Below are 27,563 nucleotides of genomic sequence, written 5' to 3'. Positions count from 1 at the left end.
CACAATTGAGCGAATGCTACGCTTACGAATCCCGAAAGCGGTAACTATAATCACCGACCAAGAAGAGTGATACAGGACAGACGAATGATACTGGTCCAACAGAGTGTCGCAGGACCAATAGAGTGTCGCAGGACCAATAGAGTGTCGCAGGACCAATAGAGTGTCGCAGGACCAATAGAGTGTCGCAGGACCTAAAGAGTGTCGCAGGACCTAAAGAGTGTCGCAGGACCTAAAGAGTGTCGCAGGACCTAAAGAGTGTCGCAGGACCTAAAGAGTGTCGCAGGACCTAAAGAGTGTCGCAGGACCTAAAGAGTGTCGCAGGACCTAAAGAGTGTCGCAGGACCTAAAGAGTGTCGCAGGACCTAAAGAGTGTCGCAAGACCTAAAGGGCGTTGCAGGAGCTAAAGGCCGTTGCAGGATGTCACGTACGCAAATATATGGGACAATAACTCAACACTTCCGTATCCGCTGATACAGTAAGAATTATTGAAATCAATGACTGAGAGATACATATCACGAATTTGTATTCAATCCACACCATTGATATGCTACTGTAGTAAGCTGTGGGTAAATGTGTCTTATTCTTGTACTAGCTCGGCCTGTACGTCTGCTAGGAAACTAGATACAATAACTCTCCTGTTTGAGTAGTACGTCACGTACCTACCTCTGATGCAGCAGGCATATTGCCTTGCAAAAATGCACTCATCTGGTCCAGCACGCTAGAGCACTGAAGACATTTCGTCTGGTACCATTCACAAAGAGACATCCAATTCAATATATCCTGCTCGTGACGTTGGATAGCAATCCGGGACTCCTCTATTACAGACCTTTGACAGTTAATCTTATCATTTGCTTCTGTCACAGCCTGTTCATATCGGTGCGCTTCTTCTTCGGCTACTCGTAGTTTCCCAGCGAGACTGATGTTCTCAACTTGTAGTTGTGCGATGAGATCGAGGTCCTCCTGCTTTTTCAAGATCTGGAATTTTCAGTGATACCGACTCTGAATTCAAATAGTAATCAATTACCTTATCAGGTCGGACCGCCTGGAAGCTCTGGCCTACCATCTTGTGAAGCAGCATGTAAGTCCCGACTGAGTGTTTACTCAAATGCTTCTGGAACAGTGGTTCAAGAGCCGGATCATCTATCTGCCATCTGTAAGGCGTATCTTCTTCTGATTTTAATCGCACATCAGATGGTTGCACTTCAATACCAAGCGTCTCCCCTATCCGAGATGTCAGCGAATAAACGAAAGACAATTGGGTTAATGGCAATGACATATGTGCTGAGAGAGACGATTCCTGCAGGTAGCCCTCCAAGAAGCCCGCTTCTTATTCCCAAGCGACGCAAGTTGTCCATCCATTTTGTTTGTAAAGTGAAAATTATCCAGAGGTCGCTGGCCTTTTTATAGGATTTGAGACCAGCTCATCAGTCAGTTTAGGACTGTCCGGGCCCGACGGCACCATTTGGTGGTTTTGTTACAGTACGATCCTTAGGAAACTAACAGAGCTATCGACTTTAAGAAGGTCTTAGAAAATTCACTTTGAGCTGGCCGACGTGTCCACCAGAGAAAAAAGACTGGTCCCCTTCAAGCTAGTGGTATTTTACAGGAACTATTACTAGGCTTTCAACCTTGACAGTATTCCCGGTCTCGGTGACAACTTCCCAAAATGTGCTCGCACAATCTGACGAGCGAGGACCCGGGCTGAACCTTTCATAGAACAAACTTATTCTATGGAAATCCACGTGCTGCACATTTCCACCATGAGCCTCAAGGAACGAAATCAATTTAGAGCCAAGGAGCCAACAGTCTGTGATTTCGAATCTCTGTAGGCACGGCAAAGGCACAGCAGACATCAGGTCCAATAAGCCCGGGCTGTTGACCAACTTGAAGTTTCTGACGCGAGCCAGACCTTGTTCCGCAATCTCTAGAATACTCGAAGATTCATGGGTTGATCTGAAAGGCATCCCATGTATCTCCAAAGTCTGAATAGTCAGCCCATTCCACTTCGCTGCTGTCATACCTCTCAGAACTGCTTCAAAGTGGATCGCAAACGAGTTCCAGCTGTCAATAAATAGTCGATTCGAAAACCATAGCAGCTGATTTTCCTGCTCCCCAGTAAATGACAACCTGATGCACTCTAGCTTTATCAGGCGAGGGAGACTTTCCATAAAGGCACGGATATCTTTCCTTTCCTCCATGATAGCCTGCTGGTCGACAATAAGGCCTTGAAAATAAGCATAGATTTCTTTATAAGCAAAGCTGTTGCCTCTGAGATTCCAACAAAAGTCTGTGTAGTCTTTTGCATACTCCTTTGGAGTATATACGCAAGAGGTGAAATAATCCCAGTTCTGGATGACTGTGGGTGGGTGTAAGCATGGGATACAACCTTCAGTTTGGGCATGTGTGACATACCTGGATCAAATAGCTCCGAGGCATCGTAGTGGAGAATCTTCACATATGCTGCCAGAGGAGACCTTGATAATTCCTCTAGCACGGTGAAGTCAAACTCCGAGTATGTAATCTCGATCGTTCTGAACATATGGGGTTCGCTCACTGCTCGGCATTTTCTGCTAACCAGCGAGAATGATTTCATTGCGTATTTGCTCAGGTTCGATGCAATGAGTTCTAAGATTTCAAATGGGAGGTCTGTTAGATTCGCCATTTCCCATTTCGTTGGATGGTTGTTCGGATTAATTTTGTTACTTCAAAATTTTGAAGTCAGATATTTATCTCCTGAATATAACACAGTAGCTGCCGTTATATTTTGGGTGTGCTTACTAGCCCATAATAAAGCCGAATTGATAGCGCCCCACCTGTGCGACTATGTCTCAGAATCCTAGAGCAAGCTAGTCACTATAGGGACCCAGTTGACTATATAATCAGGCCACTATTATTGTTCTTCAGCACTACACTTTCATTTTGCGCCTGATGAATCCACAAAACCTACAGACCATCCTAATCAACATCGTGAAGGTGAGTTCTAAAATCTCGTGGAAATTGGTGATGGATATCTAATACATTTTAGAATGAAAGGAAGGGTATTCTGGTCATGTGCATTATGCACACTGTCTGGGAACCAGAAGCTAAACATCAAATTTGTCCCATATGACCCGGGATCTTCTTTTACAATCATGTGGTCTCACATTCTCCCTGCTAAGCGACGCATCAACATATACACACTCTGTCAATCTTGTTTGGCAACTATGGGGTGCACCTCGTTCGAAGAGGAGATGAGTCTGATCCTCAAAGTCAAGAATCTGCAGGTTTTTCTTGATAGGAAGGTCGCGTGGACTAAGAAGGAATGGAAATTCTGGGTTCACAACCGCGAGTTCCAGGAAATCCATAGAGCTGTGAGCGATACTCATGATATATGCCTCCACCTCGCTGGCAGTGCCGCATTACCACTTGCAAATTACTGAGGGAATCGGAGGTCAGGGAGAATGATGATATTAAAGGATCACTGCGTGAGGGATAATTCGTTAACTGATGAAGTAGCCCAACTAGGTCATATATAATACTTCTCTAGTTCTGGTTGGATCAGTAGTATTTGCAGTAGAGAAGCGAGTACGGCTGTAAGGTACACAACAATGAACTGTGAATCCTGTGAAATGAGCAAAGGAAAAGAAGAACTGTGTATTGAAAATGGTTTAATGGCTATATGCATTGTCAGATCATAGAAACGACACCCCGGAAGCCAGATTGCCAACTTAGCCGAGGGGCATCGCCGCGATCTTAGGAGGCTAGATAAGTTCGAAGGGATAATGTCTCAATCCAGAAAAGCAAGCAATAGGATATAACCCATAGAAAACAACACCATTGAAGCTGAGATACGATACAATGCCTGAGATATAATACTTCTAGAGATTCCCATATTTTCGGCTGTTGGCTTCTGCATAGCAGTTGGACGGGAAACTGATGACGTCTCTGTGGTTATTTTGCTTGCTATCGCAGTTGGTAAAGATAGAGGAGCATATATAGCCTCCTCGGTCGTTGAGATAACCGGTATATTCATCCAATTCAGGTCTTTCGGCGCTAACGTAGCCTGTACAGAGATTGTTTGCCGTGCATGACAGGATGCGTAGGTTGTACCATCAATGTGGCAGGATAAAGATGCGGTACTATACAGCAGTTATATTCATTAGAAAGTGGCTATAGACTGGTGAAGTGTCCCTCACTTGTTGACGTTATTTGAATGTCTTAACTCTGCGAATGTCGGCGCAGCGATGACCGTCATGCCCTCCCCCGGTATCCCACACTCCGATGCTCTTATAGTCTTGGGGCAAATCACAATATAAGTTGTGACACTCAGATTCTGTATGAAGTCGGCATGTGTCAAAAAAATAAAAGTAAAACGAGTATTCTGTACAGTATACTGGACTTACCCTCTCTTTGATACTAGCTTCAAGTGAATGCCCCTGAAAACCCGGCAGTAATAAATTCGCCATCTGCGACGCACCGATTGTCGCCAAACAGAACCAGGTAGCGAGAAACATCGTGGTCTGCGATTTCCAAGTAATCATCCCTCGCTGAAGCAAAATAAAAAAAAAGGGGCCCATCTCGCATCTGTATTGTTCAGGTCTGAAGCAGAGGCGTACACAGAATAAAGAGAAGTTGACCAAGGTTGCTCCGCTGGTAATTCATAATTCATCTCCTTTGATTTAAGACGTTATATGACGTAAAACCCCACCTTTACTACTACAAGAGCAAAACTGTGTTGGTGTTGCGACATCGTTCTGGTGCTGCGACAACGTTCTGGTGCTGCGACATTGTTTTGGTGCTGCGACATTCCTTGTATTTGATATTTCGAGGGTCCGGTGGCTTGACGGATGATGTCCTGGTCTTGGACCTGCTCCACAGGGTAATAACACGTCATTACAGTACTAATCATCATATAGGTATTGATGCGACAAGTGATAGCTGAAAATACTGAGTATTGAGATGGCTGTACAGGGGATTTCGAGAATAGCCATTTACGTCTACGCATATCCTCAAATGATTAATACTTGTAGTATTTCCTTTCTTTTCTGAGATGTTTTAGAGACTAGAGGTCCTTGTCTGCTTGCAAATCAAGAGGCTCCTGGTATGTCTCCACAACAGGCATTTATTAGTATGGTTGGCTATAGGGGTGTGATCTTGAGGCGACTGGGCCTAGCCCGCTAGTGGGGGTTCCGGAAGGAAGGCTAGTGTGCCTTGGGGTAATTTGTTACAGACACGTATCAACAGTAATCACACTCTCCGTGGCCATATTTTGCCGAACAAATGCACGGACGATCACGGTCACACCCTCCGGGATAGGTTAGTGTCGTACGCTTTGTCTTCCAAGATTCGAGCTGCCCGCTACATGTAGACTCCATCTCATGTATGCTCTTCGGACTATGAGTACGTTCCGTGGCCCTTCCCCGCTTTAACAATCATCTATTTTTGGACTGATGGAGAGAGCGATACCGCTGGGGCCAATCTTGACTGGGAATTAGGCGCTGTTGGTGATAGTCATTGACATCCTGGCGAGGTCACGCCAGTCACACTCTCACGGCAGATCCAACTTGAACGCTTGAGATCACACTAAACAGCAAGCTAAGTAACCGCGCTAATCCCGCTACATTCGAAATATCTCTGATAAGCGTGAGATTAGACTGGCAGACAACTATAAATCAAGTGCTGTCGGAGCGCAACGCTGGTTTCATCCCTCCACTTTTGGACTTAGCGGCTAGGAAGGTCCAAGCTTAAACGATATTCGTATTCTTTCTAAATGATGTTATTCAAAGGCATAGAAGGCATAGTGCCTATCTCGTCACATGACGAAAGGACGAATACCTAAGCTAAGCCGTCGGGACGGCCCAGTAATCCTCCCAGAACCCTAAAATACGCGCCAATTTACATTAATGTACTAGATTAATATGCTTCCGAAATCCCCAGTAACGCCGTATAGCGCTCGGGGAGCCCGGAACGTGGGACTTGGTCATAACGCGGATATGTAGTAAGAACTCAAAGGGAAGGTGGTGGGCCTACAATAGTGCGAATTGCAAACGGATAACCTAACCGCAAAGGAATCATCAAACGACCGATTCCTAGGACATCCTCAAAGGTGTTAAGTCGCCAACAGTAAAGCCGGAACCGCCGGAACTTGCATACCAAATAACCACATGGTAATTTTCCAAAAGTTTTACTCCATCTAGCCCCTTTAACAAGGTATAGATTGCATTTCGACCGGACTATGTACCTGTGTTGACTGTATTAGTCGGTAATGGCCACCGAAGATCTCCAAGTTTCCAGCAGGGGCTAGGTAAGCCACAACGAATTAAAGACAAAGTCTGAAAGTCAAACAGTCTGTAGGGTCGTTTGTCCAATAATGCGGCGGCATAGCTGATCGCACTAACCGGAGCACAGTCAGATTACCACGAGCCCCCCCAGAAGAACGCGCCGATCGCAATCTCCTTGCTCCCTCTGAAATAGTATGCAGTCATATTGCGCAGTTTTTCAATCTGCCCCCGCTTAACCTTTCAAGAAATGCTGGCCAGACCTGGCCCTAATAACGCCCACTGTATGTAGGTCCGCAATCAGATTTCAGGCACAGTCCCATAGACAAACGGGTTCTTGAGCCTTCACGACGGCCCAGGAATAGGTCTTCCGAGCTCTCCTAAAGTAAGCCAAGGATCACGAGTCTAGCGCTGGAAATAGGGACCGTTTAGGGACAAAAGTTCGCCAAGTCTACAAAACATCCGCTTACATAGTCGAGGTACTTTTGCCGATCAGTTGAAGATGGTCTTTGCAAAGAGACAAACTAGTCCTTGTCGGCATTAGCAGGTCCGTACACTCCTGTTGCTTGATATCCAATAACGTTGTAAGCGAAAATAATAGGAGACACTATCTGTGCAGTATTCCTTGCAAAAGGTTATGTACAAAATTCCTTGGCTTCTTGAGTAAAGGACAAAGGTCTTTCCGTGATGATCTCAACGCTTGACTGTTCCGACATACCCTTGCTCATCTCATCTGGACTTAATCCACCTGGGTGATGCTGGCCGAAACTCGCCAATCGAAGCTCTTGCATCATCTCTAGAGGCCTAGATTTCAGCTCTCGTATCGCTTCTTCGCGCTCCCGAACGATGGATTCCAGACTTGAGATCAATTCTCGTTGGTGTTGATTTTCAAGCAAAAGATGACCGTTCAGCCCTTCACCATTGACCTGTTCGCGCTGGCGCTCTCCGGGGGCCAAGTGCTGCAGCAGATATTCAATGCTTGGAACCTGAGCGAGACGAGACTCGAGTTCCTGTACTTTCTCCTTTTCAAACCCTAAATCTCGGGCCATAACCCGACAGGCCTCTGCCATGTGGGCCAATGAGGTCTCGAGCTGCGATCTTTGATACTGGAGTCCGCAAACCACCCTCTGTAACTGCAGGGTATGGGCACGGGAGCGTTGAAACTCTACCACATCGCTATTGATTTTGAATTCCAACTGGTCTTGGTAGTGCTTTGATTGCTGCTCTTGGCGCAGTAGAGCTTCGATGCAGGTAAATATATTTTGGTCATCGTCCACAGCCTGTGTGCTCTTCTAAAAATAAGTTGTAAGGTTATTAGTTGTAGACAATATAATGGTTTCCTGCTTTACCTGACGCGCCTCTTCTTCGGAGGGGAAGGCTCCCGTAAATCGGAGAGACATGTCCACATGTAATAGCACCTTGGGCGATTTCCTTCGTTGTATTCGTCAATTTGAGAGGATGCAGCGAGATCCATATACCCAGTATCCAACGTACCTTGGCCTTACTGTTCACAGGGACTAGGATACCATCTGGGTGTCGCTATTCTGACTCATGGTGCATGTTGGGTACTGGAAAACAGGTCTCGCAATACTAACCTGTCGCGCGGTCACCAGAATGGTGTCGCAGCTAGTGTAGAGGTAGGGCAAACGCCCAAGCTCTTAGAACCGATTGGATTTCCTTTCCGTTCCTTCAATTTCTTTTTCTTCCCTTTCCTTGACTTTCCTTTTCGGTCTTTTTTCTCTCAAAAAAGGATAGAAGCGTAGATCCCAACAGTTGCTCTTGTTCGCCATTGGCTTTTTACTATGCGCCCATGGCTTCCCTATATTTGTCAGTGCACCGTTTGCTAAGGAGTCACCGCGTAGACAAACGTACATATCCATTTTACATTTTTTGTTCCTTGATTTGGAACACAGTAGGCCCACCCCCGGGCAGAAACATAAGTGGTGCGGACATCTAGACGCAATGATTTGCCATTTATTGATAGCTCTATTGTTTGCACTGGCTCCATTTTCCGACTTAGATACAAGTTGCCCCCCTCTCCGGTGCTCGCTTTCGCTTGCGTCATCGGGTGCGATGAAAAAAGGTGGTCTAGCATCCAAGTAATACAATACAATCCCGTTCCCGGGTAGTAGGGCTGTGGCATAACTTCCTAAGCCCTTTATCCATCCAAGTGATCCGCAGTCTCTGCCTTATTTACAATGAGTCGGTATCCAATTGAGCGCCTTGAGCCTATCTCTGAGGACATAACACCGGCAGACCATCAAATCTTATGCCTTGGAGGGACTTCATCCAATCTCGAGAGACTACCTTCCCGATTGCAGCGTGCGAAGAGGTCTTCTCCCGATTTGAAGACCCGAATGGAGGACTTCGCATATGAAATGAGTTATCTCAAGGCAGAGCTTCAATGGCACAAAGAGACCAAACAAATTTTATTGCAGCTTCAGGAACGGATGTATGCTGTTTTCAATTCACTGGAAGACGCACTTTCTCAGGCTACAGCACGACTGCATGAATCAGAGCGGCAATACTTGGACCTCTGGCAGTCAGAATCAGGGAAAGTAGAGGGGGGTTACTTCTAGAACATGAAGGCCATAAGATCGTTGTTTGTTAAGATGGACTTTGGCTAGTTGAAATAGCCTACTAAGTTGTGGGAGTTGTTAAGGATATAGTAAGGCAGTTATATGTATATCAAATGAATATGTCTTGGGTCTTTGGTTTCCTTACGCAAGTGTTACTCTAGCGGTGTGATATGTGTTGATTGATGGATAGCTATCTTTTGGGAAAATCACAAAAATCTCTCATCATATCCTTCTCACGCTTTACAATCTCTAACAAGTAACCATCCAGAGTTTTGAGCTTGAGATCGAGGCTTACCATCTTTTCGTTCACATCATCAAGCTGATGGTTCATGCCACCTAGCATGCTACCTAGCTGGTTTTCCATATTATCCACCTGATGAGCTATAGCGTTCACATGTTGCTCAATGCGGCCAATGGAGTTTGTACATGCGTTTATCTTTGACTCCAATTCGTTCGCCGAATCGCCGTATTGGTGAATCGTGAATGTGAACTGCTCCATCTGGAGAAGTAAACGTTCGGCCGTTTGGGAAAAGTCAAACTTTGTTTCATTTAAGCCGGGCATCGGGATTGAAGAGTAACTTGCGTTCACGTGTGGTTAGAACGACAGCACCCATCTCAACAATCAGAGGGCAAAGGTTATCTTTGCTTACCCGTTGTGCTGAAAGGTTTTGACGGGATTTCTGCAGAGTCCCTCCGCCATATAGGCCTCTGATGGATCCTGATACGTATGAGATGCGACATCAGGAAGTTGCAAGTCATCATCATGCAAGAGTTCATCAATATTCAGGACGGAGTTGTCTGTAACTGCACTTTCATTTTCATTAAGTTGTGGAAAGTACGACAGGATTTGACTGGTTGTCGATATTTCATGCATAGAAGGACAACGCATCGGGGCCTCGTGGGGGCCTGTGCTACCAGGAAAAGTCATGATTGAAGAATGTAAAAGCAACCTCTAGTTGCAGAGGCCATTTAATATGTCCCATCACTTGAGCGCACTCCGTACCAACAGGAGCCTGTGTTGGAAGTCCGTATTATTTGATTGGCCGCATAGTCAAACTAGATACTGAACTAGAACAGGCACTGTGGCAAGGATTTTCTGGTTGCCATTTGCCACCACCAATATTTATATTCATTCATAACAAAAGTACATTGACGTAGGACGAGCGATGAGTGGGTGAGAGTGGGTGAGAGTGGGTGAGAATAGGGTGAGCGTGGGGTGGGTAGATGTATTAGTGTCAGGGGGTTAAGAAGTGATCACCCTTTCACGGTGGCCTATAGTCACGGTATCGTGAGTCCAGACTCCATTATCACCCTAGCTATGAAACAATCCGTAAAATGAAGGGGTAAACTGGAGCTTAAATACATTGCCCATCACTCTCAATAAGAAAGAAAAGAGATTCCATTTCATGTGTCTCACACAATGCAGAATACGATAGATATCGGCTGGTTTGATATCGGTGTCCGAGAGGATTCCAGTTTAGCTGTCCTAGATCACGGTCGCCTGCCAAATGTGGTCAACCAGTTGCCTGACCCCCAAAACCAGTACCCATCGTTATGTGTCTTTCTGGGCAGGCAAACTAAAGATCACGCCCTTCAGCGGTTGTATAACCAGAACAATATCAAGAGACATGTTTCGAAATCAATGATCCAGCTTAGATACGATGTCGCCTCCTTCGAAAGTCGAGAGCCCGTTCTTTTGGCGGACGGTGACATTATGGAGGGGGAACGCTTCCATCCCAAATTGAAACTCGACGCTGGAATGGGCCAACCCGTGTCGTGGGATAACTATTCTGCGGGCAGACTGCTGCAAGTACTGTGGTCACGGCTTGTTTTTCTGTTCGCGGATGTGGTATGTATTTTCATTGATGACACTTCAAATATGAGAATGGTCGAGGAGTTCCTGGTTAACTGCATGGAACTGGGTTCGGCATCTTCCCTACCTAGGACACTTTTGCCGAGATTGGTTGTTATATATGGGACTGGAGCCACAAATAAGAATCTTGAAAGATCATTCGACAGCGTGTTCTACGAGTATCTTCAAAAAAATGGGTACAAAGACTTGTCTGAACTGTTCTCCAAGGTTTCCTTCATTGGTCTACACAAGGGCGGTTTATCAGAAACGGCGAACTATCTGCGGATCAAAGCCTATATCACCGACGAAGTAACGGAAATATCTTTCCTTCGACAGGTACATCATGCTCGTCCAAATGCTACTCACTTTCAAGCGCTGTTCCAATCAGCGTTTCACCATACTCTCGACAACCGGAATGCTTTCGATGTGGTGAAAGCCACGCGAAGGGATCGCCCGGTAAGTCCGAGCACGGAATCAAACCTCGTACACTATCTTGAGATCGCCGATCGCGCGCGCTTATCTTCGGATGAGTTAGCTCCATCTATTGCATCGGCCCTTTTCATGGATCATTACGTACCAGGAATGTTTGGTATGTTAGGAATACTCTCTCTATGTTAATGAACCTAACAGTTGTAGCAACAAATCCCCGTGATGTTTTCGGATCCCTGTACCGCAAGATCCTGATTCAGGCGCATGGAAAAGTTCAAGAAACTTGGTCGGGCTTATGCCCAGAAGAACAGACAAATCTAATCGAGAGACATTTCTCTGAACAGTTCGACCTTTTCTCCGGAGGTTTGATAAACGTGGCAGACCTACGAAAACAGCAACTCGAATCTCAGAGCGGTCAACTAAGTTGTTTACGGAGTAATCTCATCTGTCTGTTCTGCCTCCTGCATAGCGCGCAACATGTTTTAGACTGCGGTCATACATTTTGCGATCGCTGTGCCCAGGTCTATGGCGAACCGGTGGCGGGGTTAGAGTACCAATTTACGGTCACAGGCTGTCTTTACTGCCTCTACCGAAAGCCTCTCATCGTGGATGTTCTTCCACCAACCATGAGCCCTTCTATCCTTGCACTCGATGGGGGAGGGGTCAGAGGCGTTATACCTTTGGAATACCTTCTTCTTGTGCAGGAGCATTTGCAGCCTTCGACCATCCACAATGTGGTGGACCTCGCTATCGGCACAAGCTCAGGTCAGTCAAAATCAAACTTTTAGGACCCCAATTTATTGGCATAGCAAATCTGATTATAGGATATTAGGGGGGCTTATTGCTCTGGGATTGTTTGCAATGTTGTGGGATGTTGCAGAATGCTCCGAACGATTCAATACACTGGCGAACCAAATTTTCAGGCAGAGACGACGGTCGATTTTGCCCCCGCTGCTTTTCCACGTCTCGGGCTACAAGTCGCTACTAGGTGAACTGGTTAAATGGATTCAGTGGCTTCTACACGATAGTTGTTATGACTCTCAGGTCTTCGATGCCGCTCTGAAGAGCGCGTTTGGAGAAAATCGCCGTCTTTTTGGTGCTACACGGGAACGTCTTCCGGGTCATAGACGGTCCGGTCTGAAGGTGGGAGTAATTGCAACGAGTATTTCTAGGGACACAAGTGCATTTGTCATTGGGAATTTCAACATATCCGAGGACTCGAAGGACAAATATGGCAAGTTATACGTGACTATGTGATGTGCTTTTACTGACACTCCTAGGGCACCGCATAATGCGCCCCGACGACATACGAAACGAGCCTAGCGTGTGCAAAGCGTACGTTTTTCCCCATTACGTGGTTGGAGGCGAAACTACGCTAACAGGCAAAAACATAGTGGGCGTGCCACAGCAGCCGCTCCTTTGTAAGTTCATCCCATGCATTAGCTTCTCTTAGTTCACTAAATGATTGGTTCGCAAGCTTTTTTACCCCTGTAGATTTTGAGGGTGTTGGTTCCTTTCAGGATGGTGGATTGAAACACAACTTTGCTGGGGAGGTCGCGAGCCAGGTTTCTAACCAAATATGGCCCCTGTTCATGGGATCCATACGGATGATATCGATGGGAACCGGAAAAGCCCCTTCAAATGAGCAGATCCCTCATTTTCGCCACGTCTTTCGTGACAGTTTTATTCGCAGGGGTTTCGACGCATGGATGTCTACAATGGACACAGACACCGAGTGGAAGAATTGGGTAGGGAGGCTGAGCGAGTCAGTCAGAGGTGACTGTCATCGCTTAGATGTCTCATTGGCAAATACACCACAGGCGATTGACGCGGTGGGGGCCATGAATGATTATCGTGACCTTGTACTTCTCCAGCCCGGAAGCGCACGGATGGCCCGGGACGCGGCAACCACGTTGTTGATCTCTAGGTTCTTTCTCCAAATTAGCTCGTTACCAGAGCAAACAAATGTGCCGTTTTGGTGCCCCGGGTCAGTGCGTTGTAAAGGCCCAGCCCGAGAGATCATCCTTGCCTTGGAAAATCTTTACCCAGAAGGCCTTAGTTATGTCTCAGACGGCGGACTAATTGATGTATTCGGGGGGATGGACAGTCTATGTGCTTCATGTGGTTGTTACAATCATCCAATCTCGTTCTTGACTCGCCATTTGGACTATACTGTTAATGTCTACATGCAGTCACAGACAAAGAAAAGGTGGAAAATATCTGGCTTTCCCGAAAGTGTGGCTACCTTTGCTTCGAGACAAGGTTTGCAGTCATCATTCGGCCACAGAGATCATGGTTCGCCATGTCGCAAACCGTGCCCGGACTGTGATGTCAACAAAAGTGTCACTAGAAACAAAAGAAGGGTCGCCGAATCCTGGCAATCCAGAGACCCCGGCTCTAGAAAACGCACCCAAGTTTGAGTCACGAATCAGATGTGGATATTGAATAATCCCTGGAGCCTCCAGAGAATAGATTTTGAGTAGCCCATAAAATATAAATAATGGCTACTTCCTTTGTTGCCCATTCATATCAGATTCAAATTCTTATAGCCTAAGTCACATCTCTGCCAGGTTTCAAGTTCTAGGCTCGTTCAGTCTACGATGGGTGGCCCTGACTCGCAGAGAAACCCCCGCGTTACATTTCAAAAGAGATGCAGGACCCTCAAGGAGAAAGCTCACCAGCTTTCGGAAATTTGTGGCGCAGAAGTTTACCTGCTTATCGTTCACGACCGAGAGAATTATGTCTACAATTCCTCCTACAACCCCTCATGGCCACCTAGGGATGAATTACTCGTAAGTTTCCCAGGAGTTCAATTATAGAGTTTTGCTAAGAATTCAACAGGAGACGCTTTACACTGAGCCAAGGCTAATCCGCAAAACTTTCGATGACATGAAAGGCATATGTATCCCACCTCGCGAACCTCAAAGGCTCAAGGAGTATTTTGCCGCAAGGCATGAGCTATATGCTACTCTTGAGGATCTCCATAAAGCGGTGGAATTAAGGTATCTCGACATTCAGGATGAGACAAATAGCAGCAACGAGACAGAAATCTAAGTTTCATCGCATTTTATATATGATTCTATCATGTTACGCAATTAGGGTAGATTATGGCACGCTGACTCCTTCGACGTCGTATTGATCCCAATTATATGACGAGGACCTTTTGGTGCTTGCGTAAAATGGATTCAAGACGGCTTCCACAGATATGGCTTAGACTGTTTGGGCACCTGAGAAAGGTCTTGGCAGGGAATACAAAAAGAAAGCAGTATCCGCAAAGGTCTCACGTAGCAACGTCTTAACTATGGGTTCTACTTTCTCCCCCCGGGTTGATCCAGAAGGCGGGATATCATATGAGCCCTTGGAGACACGCTACGTTCGAATGATCCTCGAAGCCGACAAGGCACCATGGCAATATAATCTGCTGGCAAGTGGAGCTCATTGGGTTTTACTTGCAGGTTATCTTGTAATTCCTGGCACGTTCACATCTCTTCAAAAATCAGACACCCTCCACAATACATTGTCAGATAACGAAGCGGGAGAAATTATCCTCAAGAGCATCCAAAATCCCCCACTACTTGCGCTGGCGAGTGTTTTCTTTGTCGTGGGATTGGCACTCCTGGGTCGGCTTTACTATGAGTATAGGAGCAACTATATATGGCTCATCAATCGTATATTCATGTATGTAACGAATGTCCTCTCCGCCCTGCCTTCTGTGTATTCTCTTATATTAGGATCCCTCACTGAGATTACACTACTAGGCCAACTCTTCTCAATTCATCCGCTGGTCTTCTAACCACCATGGTCAGCCTTTACACTGGGCATGGAGGTGACTGGTCAATTATGGCTCTTCTGACGGTGATTGTGTCCAGTCTTTCCGTTGCATCTTCATTTTTTTTATTGATAGTGTACAAGCTTGTCAAGCTTGAAGAGGTAAAGCGAGAGCACGATGAAATTCATAGTGCACGTCATCATTTCCTTCATTCTTAGATGCTGCAATGTTTCGCAAATGAAGATTCGTTTTGATCCAGACAGCCTTGTTTCTGTCAATTTGCCCGAGACTCGGAACTTTCTTGCATAATGAGACTTGAAAAAATCGAGATATCACTTTCAATTTTCTACAGTATAATTGCCAATAGAAATTGTACCTAGTAGCGGGGATCAAATGTCAGAATAAAGCGGGTCGCTATGACCAACGAAACGTACGCCTGCAATCACCAAACCGTGCCCCTGTAGGCACCATATAAATTCCCGCAACCACCATAACGGATCCCTGCGACCACCATAACGGATCCCTGCGACCATCAGAACGGATCCCTGCGACTACGAAAACAGTTACTATCAAAGTCTGTGGGTCGACAGTTCAGGAGATGGATTATCTCTTACCGTCATAATATCCGCCATGACCCATTATGTTTTGCCTACTGGTTTCTGAGATTGGTAAGAAGCATCTCGGCTCCCTAGATATTTAAAGGTCTGTCCACCGATTCTCTCTAATTTTATGCATGCTGTGGTACAGTAAATTAACAATGGATGCACTCGCTATCTACGCTATAACAGCAGGAAGCATACTCCTAGGCCTCGTCTTCATCAGACTTCTAAGGTCACTCACTTGGTGGAAGGATTCTGTTCGTGTCTTTATTTATCGTCATATTATTTATCGCTATGTTGTTTCTCGCCACAGATTTTGGGGCCCTTGGAGCCCAATCGGAATAATTGAACATCTGATATATATCACGGTGAATTCTATCCTCGTTCTTTTCCGTGGAACCTCGATGGAAAATGTTGCACGACGCGCCGGTAGCCTATCTCTTATCAATATGGTACTACTCCTGGGAGCAGGCTACTTGAGCTACGCGGCCGATCTTCTGGGTGTTTCTTTAGCAAGATATCGCAAGATGCATCGAGCGGCGGGTTGGATGACAATGGGGCTGGCGGTGCTTCACGTCGGGGCTATTGGGTTTGACCTTAAGAGCTCATCCACTCAGTTAAGTACACGAGGTATATTCACCATCATTGTATGTGAAAATAAACAGAAAAGGGTGGCTCTATATTCAAGTCTGATGAACATGATAGGCAGTTGCAAGCTTGGGAGCTCTTACGTTGATGTCACTTCCATTTGTGCGAAACATTTCCTATGAATTTTTTCTTAGATCGCACCAGGGCCTGACAATTGTGGCTGTATACGGACTTTGGAGACATATCCCAAAAAGAGAGCTGCTGCCATGGCTATACCTTATCATCGGTATAAGTGCTTTTGCTGCCACATCAGGCTTGTTCTTCGCCGGGTTGCTATATCGGAACGGAATTTTCTCGGGAAATGGATGCCCGAGGGCAATTTTATCAAGGCACGGACATGAATCCATTGAAACCTCTACAACCCCATTCAAAGTTCGACTGCTCCTACCAAGGCCAATAAATGTGAAAGCTGGGCAGTATATCAACTTGTGGCTCCCTGCAGTGAGCTTTTGGTCATGGACACAAACTCACCCCTTCACGGTTATTTCGTGGTCACAGGAAAAGCAATCAGTCCTAGAGCTTCTGGTTCAGCCTCGCAAAGGTCTTACGGGAACAATTGGTCGCCAATTACGAACTATCGGCTCGGAGGGGTACTCCTCCATGGCCCTCTACAGCGGGCCTCATGGCCTCAGCGAGCGCGTTGACGACTACCAATACGTGCTGCTTGTTTCGAGCGACTCTGGGCTCTCGGCTGTCTTACCATACGCTAGGAAATTGATCCAAGGGTATAAAACATGTACTTTGCGTGTTCGTCGTGTACATCTTGTCTGGCAAGTTGAAAATCGTGGTAGGTCACTCAAAAGCGTTGAAGAAGAGCAGAACCCAACTAATGAAGTAGAAATTGCGGTCATGGCACAGGAGCATATCAATGATTTATTGAAAGAAGATATCCCAAATGATGGATACGTACGTAAGAGCTTGCATAAACCGAAGGAATCGAATCTGACAAGCGAGCAGATACTAAGTGTGTCGATTTATGTGGGAAAAAATCCGTCATTGCTTGAAAAATTGTCTTTTGGAAATCATGAGCGAGCTTGTTTTTACGAAGGAGCCCCTGACTACGAAGACATTGTCATAAGTGAACTTTCTGAAAAGAATCCTACGCAAGAACCGTCGTTACAAATTGATCGGGGTGAAATGCTTCTTCTAAGTGAGATAGCTCTCTCGAATGCTTTTGATGCGTATAAAGCTAATTTGAATTACTTCTACTAGCGTCCGCGTCTGGAGATATCCGTGATAGATTGCAGGAAATTGTGCGACGCCACTTGGATCAACGTTTGAACCTGATCAACCTTGAATATCAACCATAGTCTAGATGATACAGTAGTGAAGGGCAATCAAAGAAAACGTCCCACTTTCTAATATCTATGCACGTAGACACGGGGAGCTGAAGCTGGGAAAGCTGAGAAGGGTATCGAAGAAACTAAACACAGATTGTTTCAAAGTTAGCGTGGAGCTTAATACAAATACTGGTTTTGAGATACAAGAACCAAAACCACACCTTGGGCGAAGACTAACAATGGACTACCTACCCATTTGTAGGATACAGCCAATACCAAACAGGTTCATTGTACGACAGAACATCAGAATGATAGAAAACGATGGAAAGCAGCATATGGCAATCATAATATGTATGCACTCTAACGTGTCGAATTATTTTATGATGTGTAAGACCAAAATGTCTTGGTAGAATGAATGGCAAACCAAGCTAACCCGATAAGGGTCTCCTTACGAAAAGGTATCTCGCTGATCAGGGGGTGCTTAAGGCAAGAGAATGTCAGAAGTACTCCTTGCGCTGGAAAAGAAGTGCCATACCTTCATGAGAGATTTCAATGAGCTGGCAGAAGTCGTGGAGGAGAGGAAAGTAACAGGAGGTGAATCAGAGGGCCAACGATCCACATTGTCAATACCAACAATGCCATCGTCCTTGGTGTAATTTTGCAACAGCTCCATCATAATACTACCCACCATATCTGTATGGTGAGGCTTTTCCTTGGTTCTTGCAGTACATCTTTCCAGACGGCCTAGATCTTCGTCAGCTTAAATCCAGCTAGGTCTACATAATAAGGGCCGGTGATACCAATCTTAATGTGGCCATTGGTGTCCATCAAGATCCCGGAGGAGTCCAGAGACGCATGCTGTAGGCCCTGGGTTTCTATGTAGGAAAGGCCGTTCAAAATCTGTACATCCATCATTATTATGTGCATCGACCAGGGCCAGGGTCAGGGAGCCGACCTGGGTCATTATGGCATTCAGCTGTTCCTTATCTGGGTAGTGACGGCAAGCCACAATATGCCCGAGGGTCAGAGGCATAAAATCACCTATAATAAAAAGACCCTCAGTGGTAGCGAAGGAATCTGTTGTTGACGCAATATTTTCGTGCTCAGTGAATAGGAGTCTGTGAAGAAGCTCATCAAGTTCGTCGTCCCCAGGGAATGTCCTAAGGAAATAGAGCCGGTTAGGCCTGGATTTCTTTGCGACAACCACCGCTTGTCCGGCTAGGTCGCACTCGTAAATCTTTTCAAATGTATTCCATGGTGATTCGTGCTTGACTTTTTGGGCAGTTGATTTGTTAGATTTAGCTTTAGGGGAAGGTATCTGATCATGCGTAGTTTTCCGTTTCCTTGGGGGTGCCGTTTGATAGGTAGTTCGCTCATGACCACGTTCTTGGTTTATTCTTGTATTCTTGGTATGCCCGGGCCCTGAATCGTTGACCTGCCCATCAATAGCCTTGTCAAGGGGGATATTGAAGCATGTGAATCTTCTCTCTTCATTGTCCATCAGTACTAGGGATAGAGTAGCAGGTGGTAAGGTTGGAAGAAACGGGTGAACCTAATTCAATTGAAGTCAGATGCAATTTCCAGCTTCATGAAATATCTGCTGCAGAAATAAGTAGAAGCCAAGGAAAACTGAGGGGAGCCACGACAGGCACTAGAACTCGTGGGGCTTCTCACCACGGCATTCATGCGGGTACCGTAACGAATCCCTGCAGCCACAAAACGGATCCCTGCAAGCACCAAAACGGATCCCTGAGACCACCAATACCTTGATCAGATGCCAACGAGACCATGTTTGATCGTACCCATGAAAGGTTCCTTGGTGCAGCCCTTATCAGCATTTGGAGCACGTCCATAAAATTCCCACGCTCAAGCTTACGAAGCCCTTTTATAGGAAACAGTCACATTACTATTCCTATATCGAAAGACCAATTTCGCAGAAACTCTCGTTATGCGTCGTGCTTTTCTGACCGAAGATGAAGTCAAACAAGCTAACGAGCGGCGATTGAAGTACAAAGGCGCCGCCCGAGTTATGATTTCGGAGATCCATTTTGGGGGTCCAAGAAGCCAGTGGGTTGATCATAGAAACGTGGAAAGGCTTTGTAATATTTTCCAAAAGAGCGGTTGCCGCCGGTTTGAGCTCGCCAACTACGTACCCGCCACCCTCTCACGGCAGGCGTTAGCGGACGCGCTGAAGAACGCTGATATCCACGCTCATTCGCTTTTAACGAGCTCTGGGAAAAGTATACCTACTTTAACATTTCCAAAAGGCCAGTTAAGAGGTCTTCATGGCCGTCACCGCTTGTATGCTGCGTCAAAGGTATTAGCGCCCGCCGAGCGATGGTGGACGGTAGATCTCTTCTTAGACGGTATGTCTTCAACAAGAAATTGTTCATTTCTAAACTGATCGGATCTCCATTTAATAGACCTCAGTGTACCCCTGAGAACATCATTGATTGAGGAGTACGCCAACGAGAGGAAGCCAACAGATGGCGAGATATATAGGAAAATCCGACAGTACGAAAGTGAGGGAAATAGTTTGCTTCGACGGAAGTGGTTGTCGCGCTTATCTGAGAACAACCAAAACCGAATGAAGCAGCTAAGCAAAGAGACCAATGAACAACTACGTGAAGGATTTGATAGGTTACTTGCCATTCCGGGTCTTTGGCTGGATGGTATGAAACTCAGCCTGCTCCATCGGCTTATTGCGATTAGGTCGATCGAGGTACATGTTCCAGATCCTGTACACTTTCAGTATTCTAACAGCTATCCAGGAAGTGCTCACATACCTTGATCACATTTTTGACACATACTTGTCTTTTGTCGACGGTGACCGAGCTGCTCTCACACGCATTGATCCTGAGACAGTGCTGCAATTACAATCAAAGGCTCCTGGAAACTGCAAGACCGATGCAAACAAAATCAAGGGACTCATACTTGGCCGGCAAATATTTTCTTCCTTTGATGAATCCCAACGCAAAGAAATTTGGAGACGTATTAAGCATTTCGATGGGATTATACCATCTCTACATACGTTCTGGAAAGATTTCTACTTTTTCGAACGCTGCGCACATTGCATAAAACGGCTTTTCGGCGCCCCGAAAGGATCTATATGGAATACTATGAAGAGAAATTTTGTGAATGCACTAGACAGTCAGGATTGTTTAGTACAAACTTCCGAATTCGCGTATCGTCGACAGGCTGCCAACAGTATTGATAGTCTCGATATCGGATATCGGCAGCTGTGGTTGTACGCAATGCGACATTATGAGTCGATGCCGCCACCCGCTAGGAACGATGAGGAGCTATTGACCAAGTCAGAACGCGGAGAGCTTGATGAGAGTGTACTTTTTGAAATGGCCGGACTAGCCCGCCGGCTTGGCTTTTGGTCCAAGGAGATCAAGCAATTACTCCAGAGGTCACCTGACCGTTTGATTGCACGTAATGCTCTGCTCCGAGCCCGAAAGCCGGATCATTTTCACTACGAACCTGAACAATTCGAGACTCTTATTGATCGTGTGGTTGAGTGTTTCTCGGCAGCTGTTGAACACAGACAAACAACTTGCGAGATCCTTGCAGACACTAGGGTGACTTCTCGAGCGAGAAGTGGCTTCCCACAGAAAAAAAGCCCATGCACAAGATGCTCCACACCTTTTCTTCGATTATGTACATGCCGAAACGCCATTTCCTCCCCTAACGACCTTGTTTGTTCGGCGCTGTATTTATTTCGCCTACTTTGGAAGACGTTCGTCTTCAAAATCAACAGCAGAAAGCTCGCCACACGGTATAACTACGCGAGATATATCCCCACTCTTCGTCAGTGAAAGCGACTCGCCGGATCCAGCTCCCGACGTACAACCAGGAGAGGTAAACCCGTCGTGGTCAGTCCAGGAGAACTACCAAGAGGAAACAGATGGCCTGGTAGCCCTTGCTGATCCCATGGACGGCATTGAGAATGAGCATGTGAGTATTGAAAGCTCCGTAGCTGCCGAAGATCAAAATGACTCTGCAGAGGCGCTGGAAGGCCAAGAGGCAGATGAGGTTTCCTCAAGGCCATTGCTCGATCCTCTCGATTTAAGGTCTCCCATCGCTTCCCAACATGAGAGTAGCGATGCACATACTAGCCATTCTCAAAGCCCAGGACAACTTTCAACCCCCGAAGAGAGTGCTTCGGAACACGAAGATCCAGAGCAGGAGGACCTAAATCCTGCTAGAATTTACTCTCCCTCTGTGTATTCTGTGCGAAGGAGAAGTAGCATTGTTGAAGACAGAGACATCGAGGCACAACGCAGATTCGACGAAAATTTAATGCGGGCACTTCAGGAACGAGAGAGACTTGATGAAGATTGGGAACGAGAACGATTTGAGCAAGAATATCAAGCATTGCTTTCGGATACTGGACAAAATCAATCTCATGTGGCTGCCTTAGGGGCGATGGAAGAGGAAGTGGATTCCTTTGAAGATCCTGCTAGACAGAGGGATAAGGCTGTGTCTAATGCGAGTCCCGACCAGGCAAGAGCCGCAATGACTGACATGGACACTCCATCACATGCCAGGGAACAGCCGATCCATCATAAGCCGCCTCGTCCTGCAGCTGTTCATTCAAGTGCAGTTATTGATTTCAAATTCATGTCTTTCGACCGTGATCAATTCCGAGTGGCCGATATTATCCGGGTGGAACCCTCAGACACTAAAGCTGTAGAACGATATGCTATAAAATACATGCGGAAAGGTTTTGCGCTCTATGACCATCTTCAACACAGTGTCAGTCCTGCCATGTGCTTTCGCGCAGGAACCGCGGACGGTATTAATACTATTTTCATGTTTTCAACTGAAGAGGAGAGAAAACTTGTGGATCAAAAGCAACTTATAGGAGCCACGGCTCTACTGCCACGGCTCCCAGACAAGCCAGAAAGGCCTTTGAAAAGAAGACAGCTCGAACAGCTAGAAGAGGTTGAGGAGGAGCTGTAGGCTGTGGTCGTTTTTTTTCCGACCAGTGTCCGTGACTGTTTTTCTAGAAGGATATACAATATGAGAATAGTTTCCTTGACCGTCTATCGGTTTAAGAGTACGGACGTAACTTGAAGAAGTTCCCAGGAGCGATACAATGCCAGGAATCCCATCCCGTAACGGGGCTTGTCTCGTGTAGGCATTCTTAAGAATAAGGTGTCGAGAATTACCTCATGAGACAAGTCTCCTATGATTGGATTCTTGCGATGCCAAAACTCCTGGGAACTAAGTCATATAACGATCCTCTTGAGAAGGCACCATTCTTGAGAATCCAGTCCCGTGACAAAACTCGTACTATGAGAACCTGCTCATATTACAAAAGTTCCTGAGACTTGAAAGATCTCAAGAAAGCGCTCTGGTATAGTCCAATCTAATGAGAACGCTGTTCCATATTCAAGTAGATCCCAAGACTAGCTACAAAAGACAAGTGGCGCTCATCTTGAAGAACGGGCGAGATTGTGAGAGATGTTCCAACAAGAAGAGTCGAACAACATATACTACTCTAGGCAGAAGACTTGGCCTTCCGATGATACCATCGTTTTTTCGTTTTGGCAACGATACAGTACGATATGTATGCCGCCCTGGGATATCGATGCCACTTTTCCGCTCAAGGCACTGTAGATAAAGTTTCTCATGCGGAGTTATTAGCTCAGAGAACCGCAAGAGTTCGCGGTGGCGATTTTTCGATTTGTGATACGAGTAAATAGTTCAGGAAAGAGCAGTCTTGATTTTCCAGATAAGTACAGTACAGTAGAATTCGAAAACAGATTCCCCTCCGAAGAGACACGCTTTCTTTCCCAGCGCCCCCACTTCCCTTGCACTAGGCTTGATTTGGTCAGTAAAAGTCCCACTAGCTCTTCTAAATGTATCTCTGGTAGATCTGTAACGTTACCGTAATTACAGGTTCTGGTATCAGGTACCTCTCTCACCCTGGTCGCGCGACCTTGGCCCTAAACTCATCCGGGCAACAGCCACCCGACAATCTGCCGCACATAAGCCACGCACAGACATAGCTTCACTTGTGCGGCGAGCAGACCAGCGGGAATCCATCTACAATTACACGGGTCGCCGAGAGCACCAAAACGAATCCTTGCAACCACCATATCGGATCCCTGCAGTCGCCGACAAGACCTATTCTATTTCGCCCACTGATGTCTGGATTCTTATGAAGAAGAATCTCGGTTGTATTTCTATATCTTTAACTGTTTGTCTGCCGAACTGATCGAATTTAAGGATGAACCATTCATATTCTTTAAGATTAATATTACTAGCTTTGAGACATAATATCCCTTTTTAACATGCCAAATCTCGGAAAAATCCCACGAGAAGTTTTCGATCTCATCGCGGATGCACTGCTCCCCAATTCTACCAAGAATATGGCTGATGCTCTCCTTTATAGTGAGAAACAAGAAAACATTTTATGGAGGGTGATATTCAAGAGCGATGAATGGATTGATAAGGCGTTGGAAGTAGAGGCTTGCCCTTGCCTTATTGGTCCAACCTTGGATATGATTGGAAAGCCTGATTACAATGGACCTCGGCGTCATCATGTTCTTTTGTCAATCAACGATTGGAATGGTGATTTACAATATTTCCAGCATCTGCTATTCGAGTCCCTCAGAGAAGGATATCGCTACAACAAAGCAAAGCACAAAGTCATTCTACCCGAAACCACTTTTACAAATCCTGATAAGACGCGCACGATAAAGATACCGGAAATTGTGCTTTATATAAACGATGTCATATTTTCTTATGAGTTGATCGAGCTTAAGAAAAGCGTCACACGGAGACTTTTCAAACCAAGCACTGTGCAGACGCAGTATTCTTTTGCCACCCACAAGAAGATTCGCGTCATACAGCGCCCTGACATTTTTGGGACCAGGAAAACTATTTCCAAAAGACGTCATCTGAGCCCGATTTGCGGCATGTACCTTTTATGCAACGGGAAAAGATGGCAAACCATTTTGAAGGATCCCGAATGTCCTCGCGTGTCACCGGTGTTCACTGCTGGCCGTACGGGTGACATAATCTGCTGGGAAGTGCTCTAGACTTAAATATGTGACTGTGTGCCGCAATCGAAACAGGCGTTTGGAAGCCGTTGAAATTTTGCTTCCCTTGACGGAAGGTAGAGTTGTAAACCAGAATCAGATAAAGGGCTAGAAATTGGGTTCGAAAGCAGATTATCACCAGACCATCACAAACCGTTTCTCGGTCTTCCCACATTAATAGGTACTGTACAGTACATAGCAGCTACACTAACACACAACTAGAAAGCAAATCTCTAGGTCTTCCACGCTACCCTCTTGAATAGCAACATCGAAAAAACCAAACCAAATGCGACTTAAGCTAGCAGTGGTTTCCACGACGCCACATAGAGAGATGGCTAAACTAAGTATGTCCGGGGCATGTAATCGGTCAGAATTGCCTTCAACCGGCGCTCATCGTTAAGGAAACGAAGCGGAGGATCTTCTTTCTCGCGCACATATTTTATGTTGTCCCAACTACCCACGCGCCTAAATGAAAAGGATCGGTAGATCCTCAGCTTCATTTCATCAAATCTCAAATCAGGATTTTCCTTGCTTGTAAATATCCACGAGGGGTTTCCAAGAAAATCTTTTCCTCTATCCAGCTCCCATTCCGGTTTAGGCTTCCATTTGGGATCAAAAATCAGTTCGTCCAGTGCTGACTGGGCTGTCGACACGGGAACGCCTTTAAGTTGAAATTTGTCCCTATACTTTTGCTGAGATCTTTTATCTCGACCTAATGGAAACTGTTAAACATAGTGAGATACCTAGAAGTGTGTTAAAAATCATTACTCACGCATCAGAACCCTTAGAAATCTTCCCATAGCGATTTTGGAACAAAAGGAATATTAGTTGGTAAAAGGAGAATATTTGTTGGTCGAAGGGGAAGTTCGTTCATTATATACACTTCACGTTGTCCGAAAATCTTATAGCTAAACTTGGAGGATCTTCTACAAAATACTGGGACAGGGCCTGATAGAAAATTCGTTTTCAGAGCCTAAAGATAACACAATATCAATCATAGTGGTACTGTACTGTAACTCAAAATACAAATCGGGTATCTTATTCAGTGGCTTCTTCCCACATTTACTCAGCACTTCCGCATTGGCTTGCAGTTCCTGCCCGAGAAGCACCATTTGGGTATTGCAGGGGTCTGTTCTTGTAGTTGCAGGAGTCCGTTTTGATAGTCGCAGGTAGATTGAGCTGAGACCTCACATAGCTTGACTATAAAGAGCGACTTGGCCCCTATCATCATCTACTATTACTTAAAACTAGTTTTGCCAATCCGCTAAAATGAACCTTCTAGTACAAGCAGCTCTCATTGGAGTTTTTATTCGCACCTCTTTGGGGGCTTCCCTCGGAGTCATCAACCAGGATCACCAATGCCTGATGTGGTCCAACGATAACCATGGATGCACAGGTTACTCTGAACCATTTGCAGAGATCAATGGAACCGATTGTTCAGGTATCAATACTACCTATTTGAACCTGACTACCAGATACTGACCGGCTATGCAGAGCTGAGCGAGATCGTGGACGGCAAGCGCAAAGATTTCACCACCCTCAGTGTAGGAGCATGTGGGACTGAAGATGGCAAGGATGTCGCCTGGATAAAGGTCACAGATGCTGGTGAAGTCACCTTCTTCAATCAGAACGGCGATAAGTCAGCATGCACCTTGAACGATGGACTACGGGTTGGCAGTTGGTGCAGTGCGTCTGATTATAAGTTAATGGCCACTACTAGCCCATTGTCCATGCCGGTGATCTCTTCCCCGAGCACATTCTCTTCTTCGAGCACAGTCTCTTCTTTGAGCACGGTCTCTTCTTCGAGCACGGTCTCTTCTTCGAGCACGGTCTCTTCTTCGAGCACGGTCTCTTCTTCGAGCACGGTCTCTTCTTCGAGCACGGTCTCTTCTTCGAGCACGGTCTCTTCTTCGAGCACGGTCTCTCCATCGGCTACGGTATTAGATAGCGAGTCTGCTTCTGCGACTTCCACGTCAAACTGCGTCTGTCATTAAAGAAGGAAGGGAATCCTGTCTGATATTGAAGGGGAGAAATTTGTATTGATCTGAGATTATTCTTGCTTTATGTTTTTGATTTACGCTTATTTGCAATTACAACCAAACTTTTCAATGGCCTCCCTCTCTTTTTATATTTACCATATCTTACTTATAATTATACCCGGCTAATTGATTCTGCTGATCGTCCTAGACAGATCACGCTTCAAGATTCTCCATGAGGCCTTATAGTGCTCCGCTTCCAAGGGAAAACCACATATCGCATGTATGGTAATATATATAAGCGGTGATTACTGTGCCAGTAGATCTTCGTGTGATTGTAATATCCTTAGTGACTCCACAATGAACCAGATTATAAAGTTATTACTACAGGACAAGAGATACAGCAATATTCGAAATTGGCTTCCATGTTTTACACAGAGAAACTATCTCAAGCCCCGCCGCCAAGATGATGGTGAAACAACTTAGGCCAGATTTAGTTAGGCTGCAGCTCTTCCTTGCCTTGAGCAGTCTTGACGTACGGTATGGGACATCAGACGAAATACGGCCCCGTACAAACCAGGGGGCTGTTGCCCGTAGGCTCTTACAAACTGTCGGAGCAAGCTGAGACAGTATGGGCTAGTAATCCTGGCGGGCGAATAGGCAAGCAGGCGAGGTCAAGCGGAACCAATTCGAGATAATTGAGTTGATTGATTGAAGAAAGAACGAATATCATGGGGCAGGTTGAAATACCCCATAGATGGCTAAAATACACGGTGTTACGACAAACCGTAATGCCAAGGATACCTAATTACTATACAAAACACAAAGGAAAGTGGGCTAGTCAGTATAACCCCTGTCTAGGCGGCAAGTTACCGCTCTATGTTTCGACACAAACTGACATTTACCGAGCTTGTTAGATCAGAGCTCCTTCCTGAATATTACTATACGTACTGGATTCAAAAGCTATGTAATTCAGTGAACATGATAGATTCTTAACTAGGGAATATTCTATCTAACTGCGTTACGGTAAAAGAATTTGTTTAATTGGATCGTTTTTCTGCGCAATCGCCAAGCAAATATGTACTCTAGAGCAATTAAAAAAGAAAGACGACTAGTTTC

At 45.8% G+C, this 27,563-nt stretch overlaps 11 protein-coding genes across 11 annotated transcripts; 7 read left to right on the top strand and 4 right to left on the bottom strand.

Moving 5' to 3' along the window:
- Positions 1 to 651: 651 nt before the first annotated feature.
- N7473_010332 (uncharacterized protein) lies at positions 652 to 1,063 on the bottom strand (the record flags this gene model as incomplete). Its single annotated transcript, XM_057156271.1, has 2 exons — positions 652 to 975; positions 1,025 to 1,063. 2 exons carry the CDS (start codon positions 1,061 to 1,063, stop codon positions 652 to 654), a joined length of 363 nt encoding a protein of 120 aa, XP_057004926.1.
- Positions 1,064 to 3,203: 2,140 nt separating this feature from the next.
- On the top strand, positions 3,204 to 3,419 carry N7473_010331 (uncharacterized protein; the record flags this gene model as incomplete). The annotated part of the gene is made up of 1 exon (XM_057156270.1): positions 3,204 to 3,419. The coding sequence occupies one exon, from the start codon at positions 3,204 to 3,206 to the stop codon at positions 3,417 to 3,419; it is 216 nt and encodes a 71-aa protein (XP_057004925.1).
- Positions 3,420 to 3,653: 234 nt separating this feature from the next.
- On the bottom strand, positions 3,654 to 4,753 carry N7473_010330 (uncharacterized protein). The gene is made up of 3 exons (XM_057156269.1): positions 4,383 to 4,753; positions 4,176 to 4,312; positions 3,654 to 4,118 (listed from the first exon to the last, which is right to left on the bottom strand). Exons 1-3 carry the CDS (start codon positions 4,554 to 4,556, stop codon positions 3,767 to 3,769), a joined length of 663 nt encoding a protein of 220 aa, XP_057004924.1. The 5' UTR covers positions 4,557 to 4,753; the 3' UTR covers positions 3,654 to 3,766.
- A 2,139-nt stretch (positions 4,754 to 6,892) lies between these two features.
- On the bottom strand, positions 6,893 to 7,657 carry N7473_010329 (uncharacterized protein; the record flags this gene model as incomplete). Its single annotated transcript, XM_057156268.1, has 2 exons — positions 6,893 to 7,549; positions 7,607 to 7,657. 2 exons carry the CDS (start codon positions 7,655 to 7,657, stop codon positions 6,893 to 6,895), a joined length of 708 nt encoding a protein of 235 aa, XP_057004923.1.
- A 2,599-nt stretch (positions 7,658 to 10,256) lies between these two features.
- On the top strand, positions 10,257 to 13,537 carry N7473_010328 (patatin-like phospholipase family protein; the record flags this gene model as incomplete). The annotated part of the gene is made up of 4 exons (XM_057156267.1): positions 10,257 to 11,277; positions 11,325 to 11,882; positions 11,950 to 12,297; positions 12,612 to 13,537. The coding sequence occupies 4 exons, from the start codon at positions 10,257 to 10,259 to the stop codon at positions 13,535 to 13,537; spliced, it is 2,853 nt and encodes a 950-aa protein (XP_057004922.1).
- A 180-nt stretch (positions 13,538 to 13,717) lies between these two features.
- On the top strand, positions 13,718 to 14,171 carry N7473_010327 (uncharacterized protein; the record flags this gene model as incomplete). The annotated part of the gene is made up of 2 exons (XM_057156266.1): positions 13,718 to 13,909; positions 13,959 to 14,171. The coding sequence occupies 2 exons, from the start codon at positions 13,718 to 13,720 to the stop codon at positions 14,169 to 14,171; spliced, it is 405 nt and encodes a 134-aa protein (XP_057004921.1).
- Positions 14,172 to 14,418: 247 nt separating this feature from the next.
- On the top strand, positions 14,419 to 15,104 carry N7473_010326 (uncharacterized protein; the record flags this gene model as incomplete). Its single annotated transcript, XM_057156265.1, has 2 exons — positions 14,419 to 14,831; positions 14,876 to 15,104. 2 exons carry the CDS (start codon positions 14,419 to 14,421, stop codon positions 15,102 to 15,104), a joined length of 642 nt encoding a protein of 213 aa, XP_057004920.1.
- A 539-nt stretch (positions 15,105 to 15,643) lies between these two features.
- N7473_010325 (ferric reductase family protein) lies at positions 15,644 to 17,443 on the top strand (the record flags this gene model as incomplete). Its single annotated transcript, XM_057156264.1, has 3 exons — positions 15,644 to 16,132; positions 16,191 to 17,283; positions 17,346 to 17,443. The coding sequence occupies 3 exons, from the start codon at positions 15,644 to 15,646 to the stop codon at positions 17,441 to 17,443; spliced, it is 1,680 nt and encodes a 559-aa protein (XP_057004919.1).
- Positions 17,444 to 17,894: 451 nt separating this feature from the next.
- On the bottom strand, positions 17,895 to 18,325 carry N7473_010324 (uncharacterized protein; the record flags this gene model as incomplete). The annotated part of the gene is made up of 2 exons (XM_057156263.1): positions 17,895 to 18,157; positions 18,214 to 18,325. 2 exons carry the CDS (start codon positions 18,323 to 18,325, stop codon positions 17,895 to 17,897), a joined length of 375 nt encoding a protein of 124 aa, XP_057004918.1.
- Positions 18,326 to 19,361: 1,036 nt separating this feature from the next.
- Positions 19,362 to 22,381, top strand: N7473_010323 (DUF3723 domain-containing protein; the record flags this gene model as incomplete). The annotated part of the gene is given in 4 exon segments (XM_057156262.1): positions 19,362 to 19,779; positions 19,837 to 20,085; positions 20,189 to 20,997; positions 21,011 to 22,381. The coding sequence occupies 4 exon segments, from the start codon at positions 19,362 to 19,364 to the stop codon at positions 22,379 to 22,381; spliced, it is 2,847 nt and encodes a 948-aa protein (XP_057004917.1).
- A 3,356-nt stretch (positions 22,382 to 25,737) lies between these two features.
- N7473_010322 (uncharacterized protein) lies at positions 25,738 to 26,404 on the top strand (the record flags this gene model as incomplete). The annotated part of the gene is made up of 3 exons (XM_057156261.1): positions 25,738 to 25,909; positions 25,963 to 26,170; positions 26,245 to 26,404. Coding segments are annotated over 3 exons (540 nt in total), but the record flags the coding sequence as incomplete, so codon positions are not given.
- Between the last annotated feature and the right edge of the window lie 1,159 nt (positions 26,405 to 27,563).

The sequence above is a fragment of the Penicillium subrubescens genome (genome assembly GCF_028828155.1).
Source record: "Penicillium subrubescens strain IBT 31985 chromosome Unknown utg000007l_segment0_segment0, whole genome shotgun sequence".
Lineage (NCBI taxonomy): Eukaryota > Fungi > Ascomycota > Eurotiomycetes > Eurotiales > Aspergillaceae > Penicillium > Penicillium subrubescens.
The sequence above is the reverse complement of the archived record's forward strand: the minus strand, read 5'-3'. Positions and strand labels throughout refer to the sequence as shown.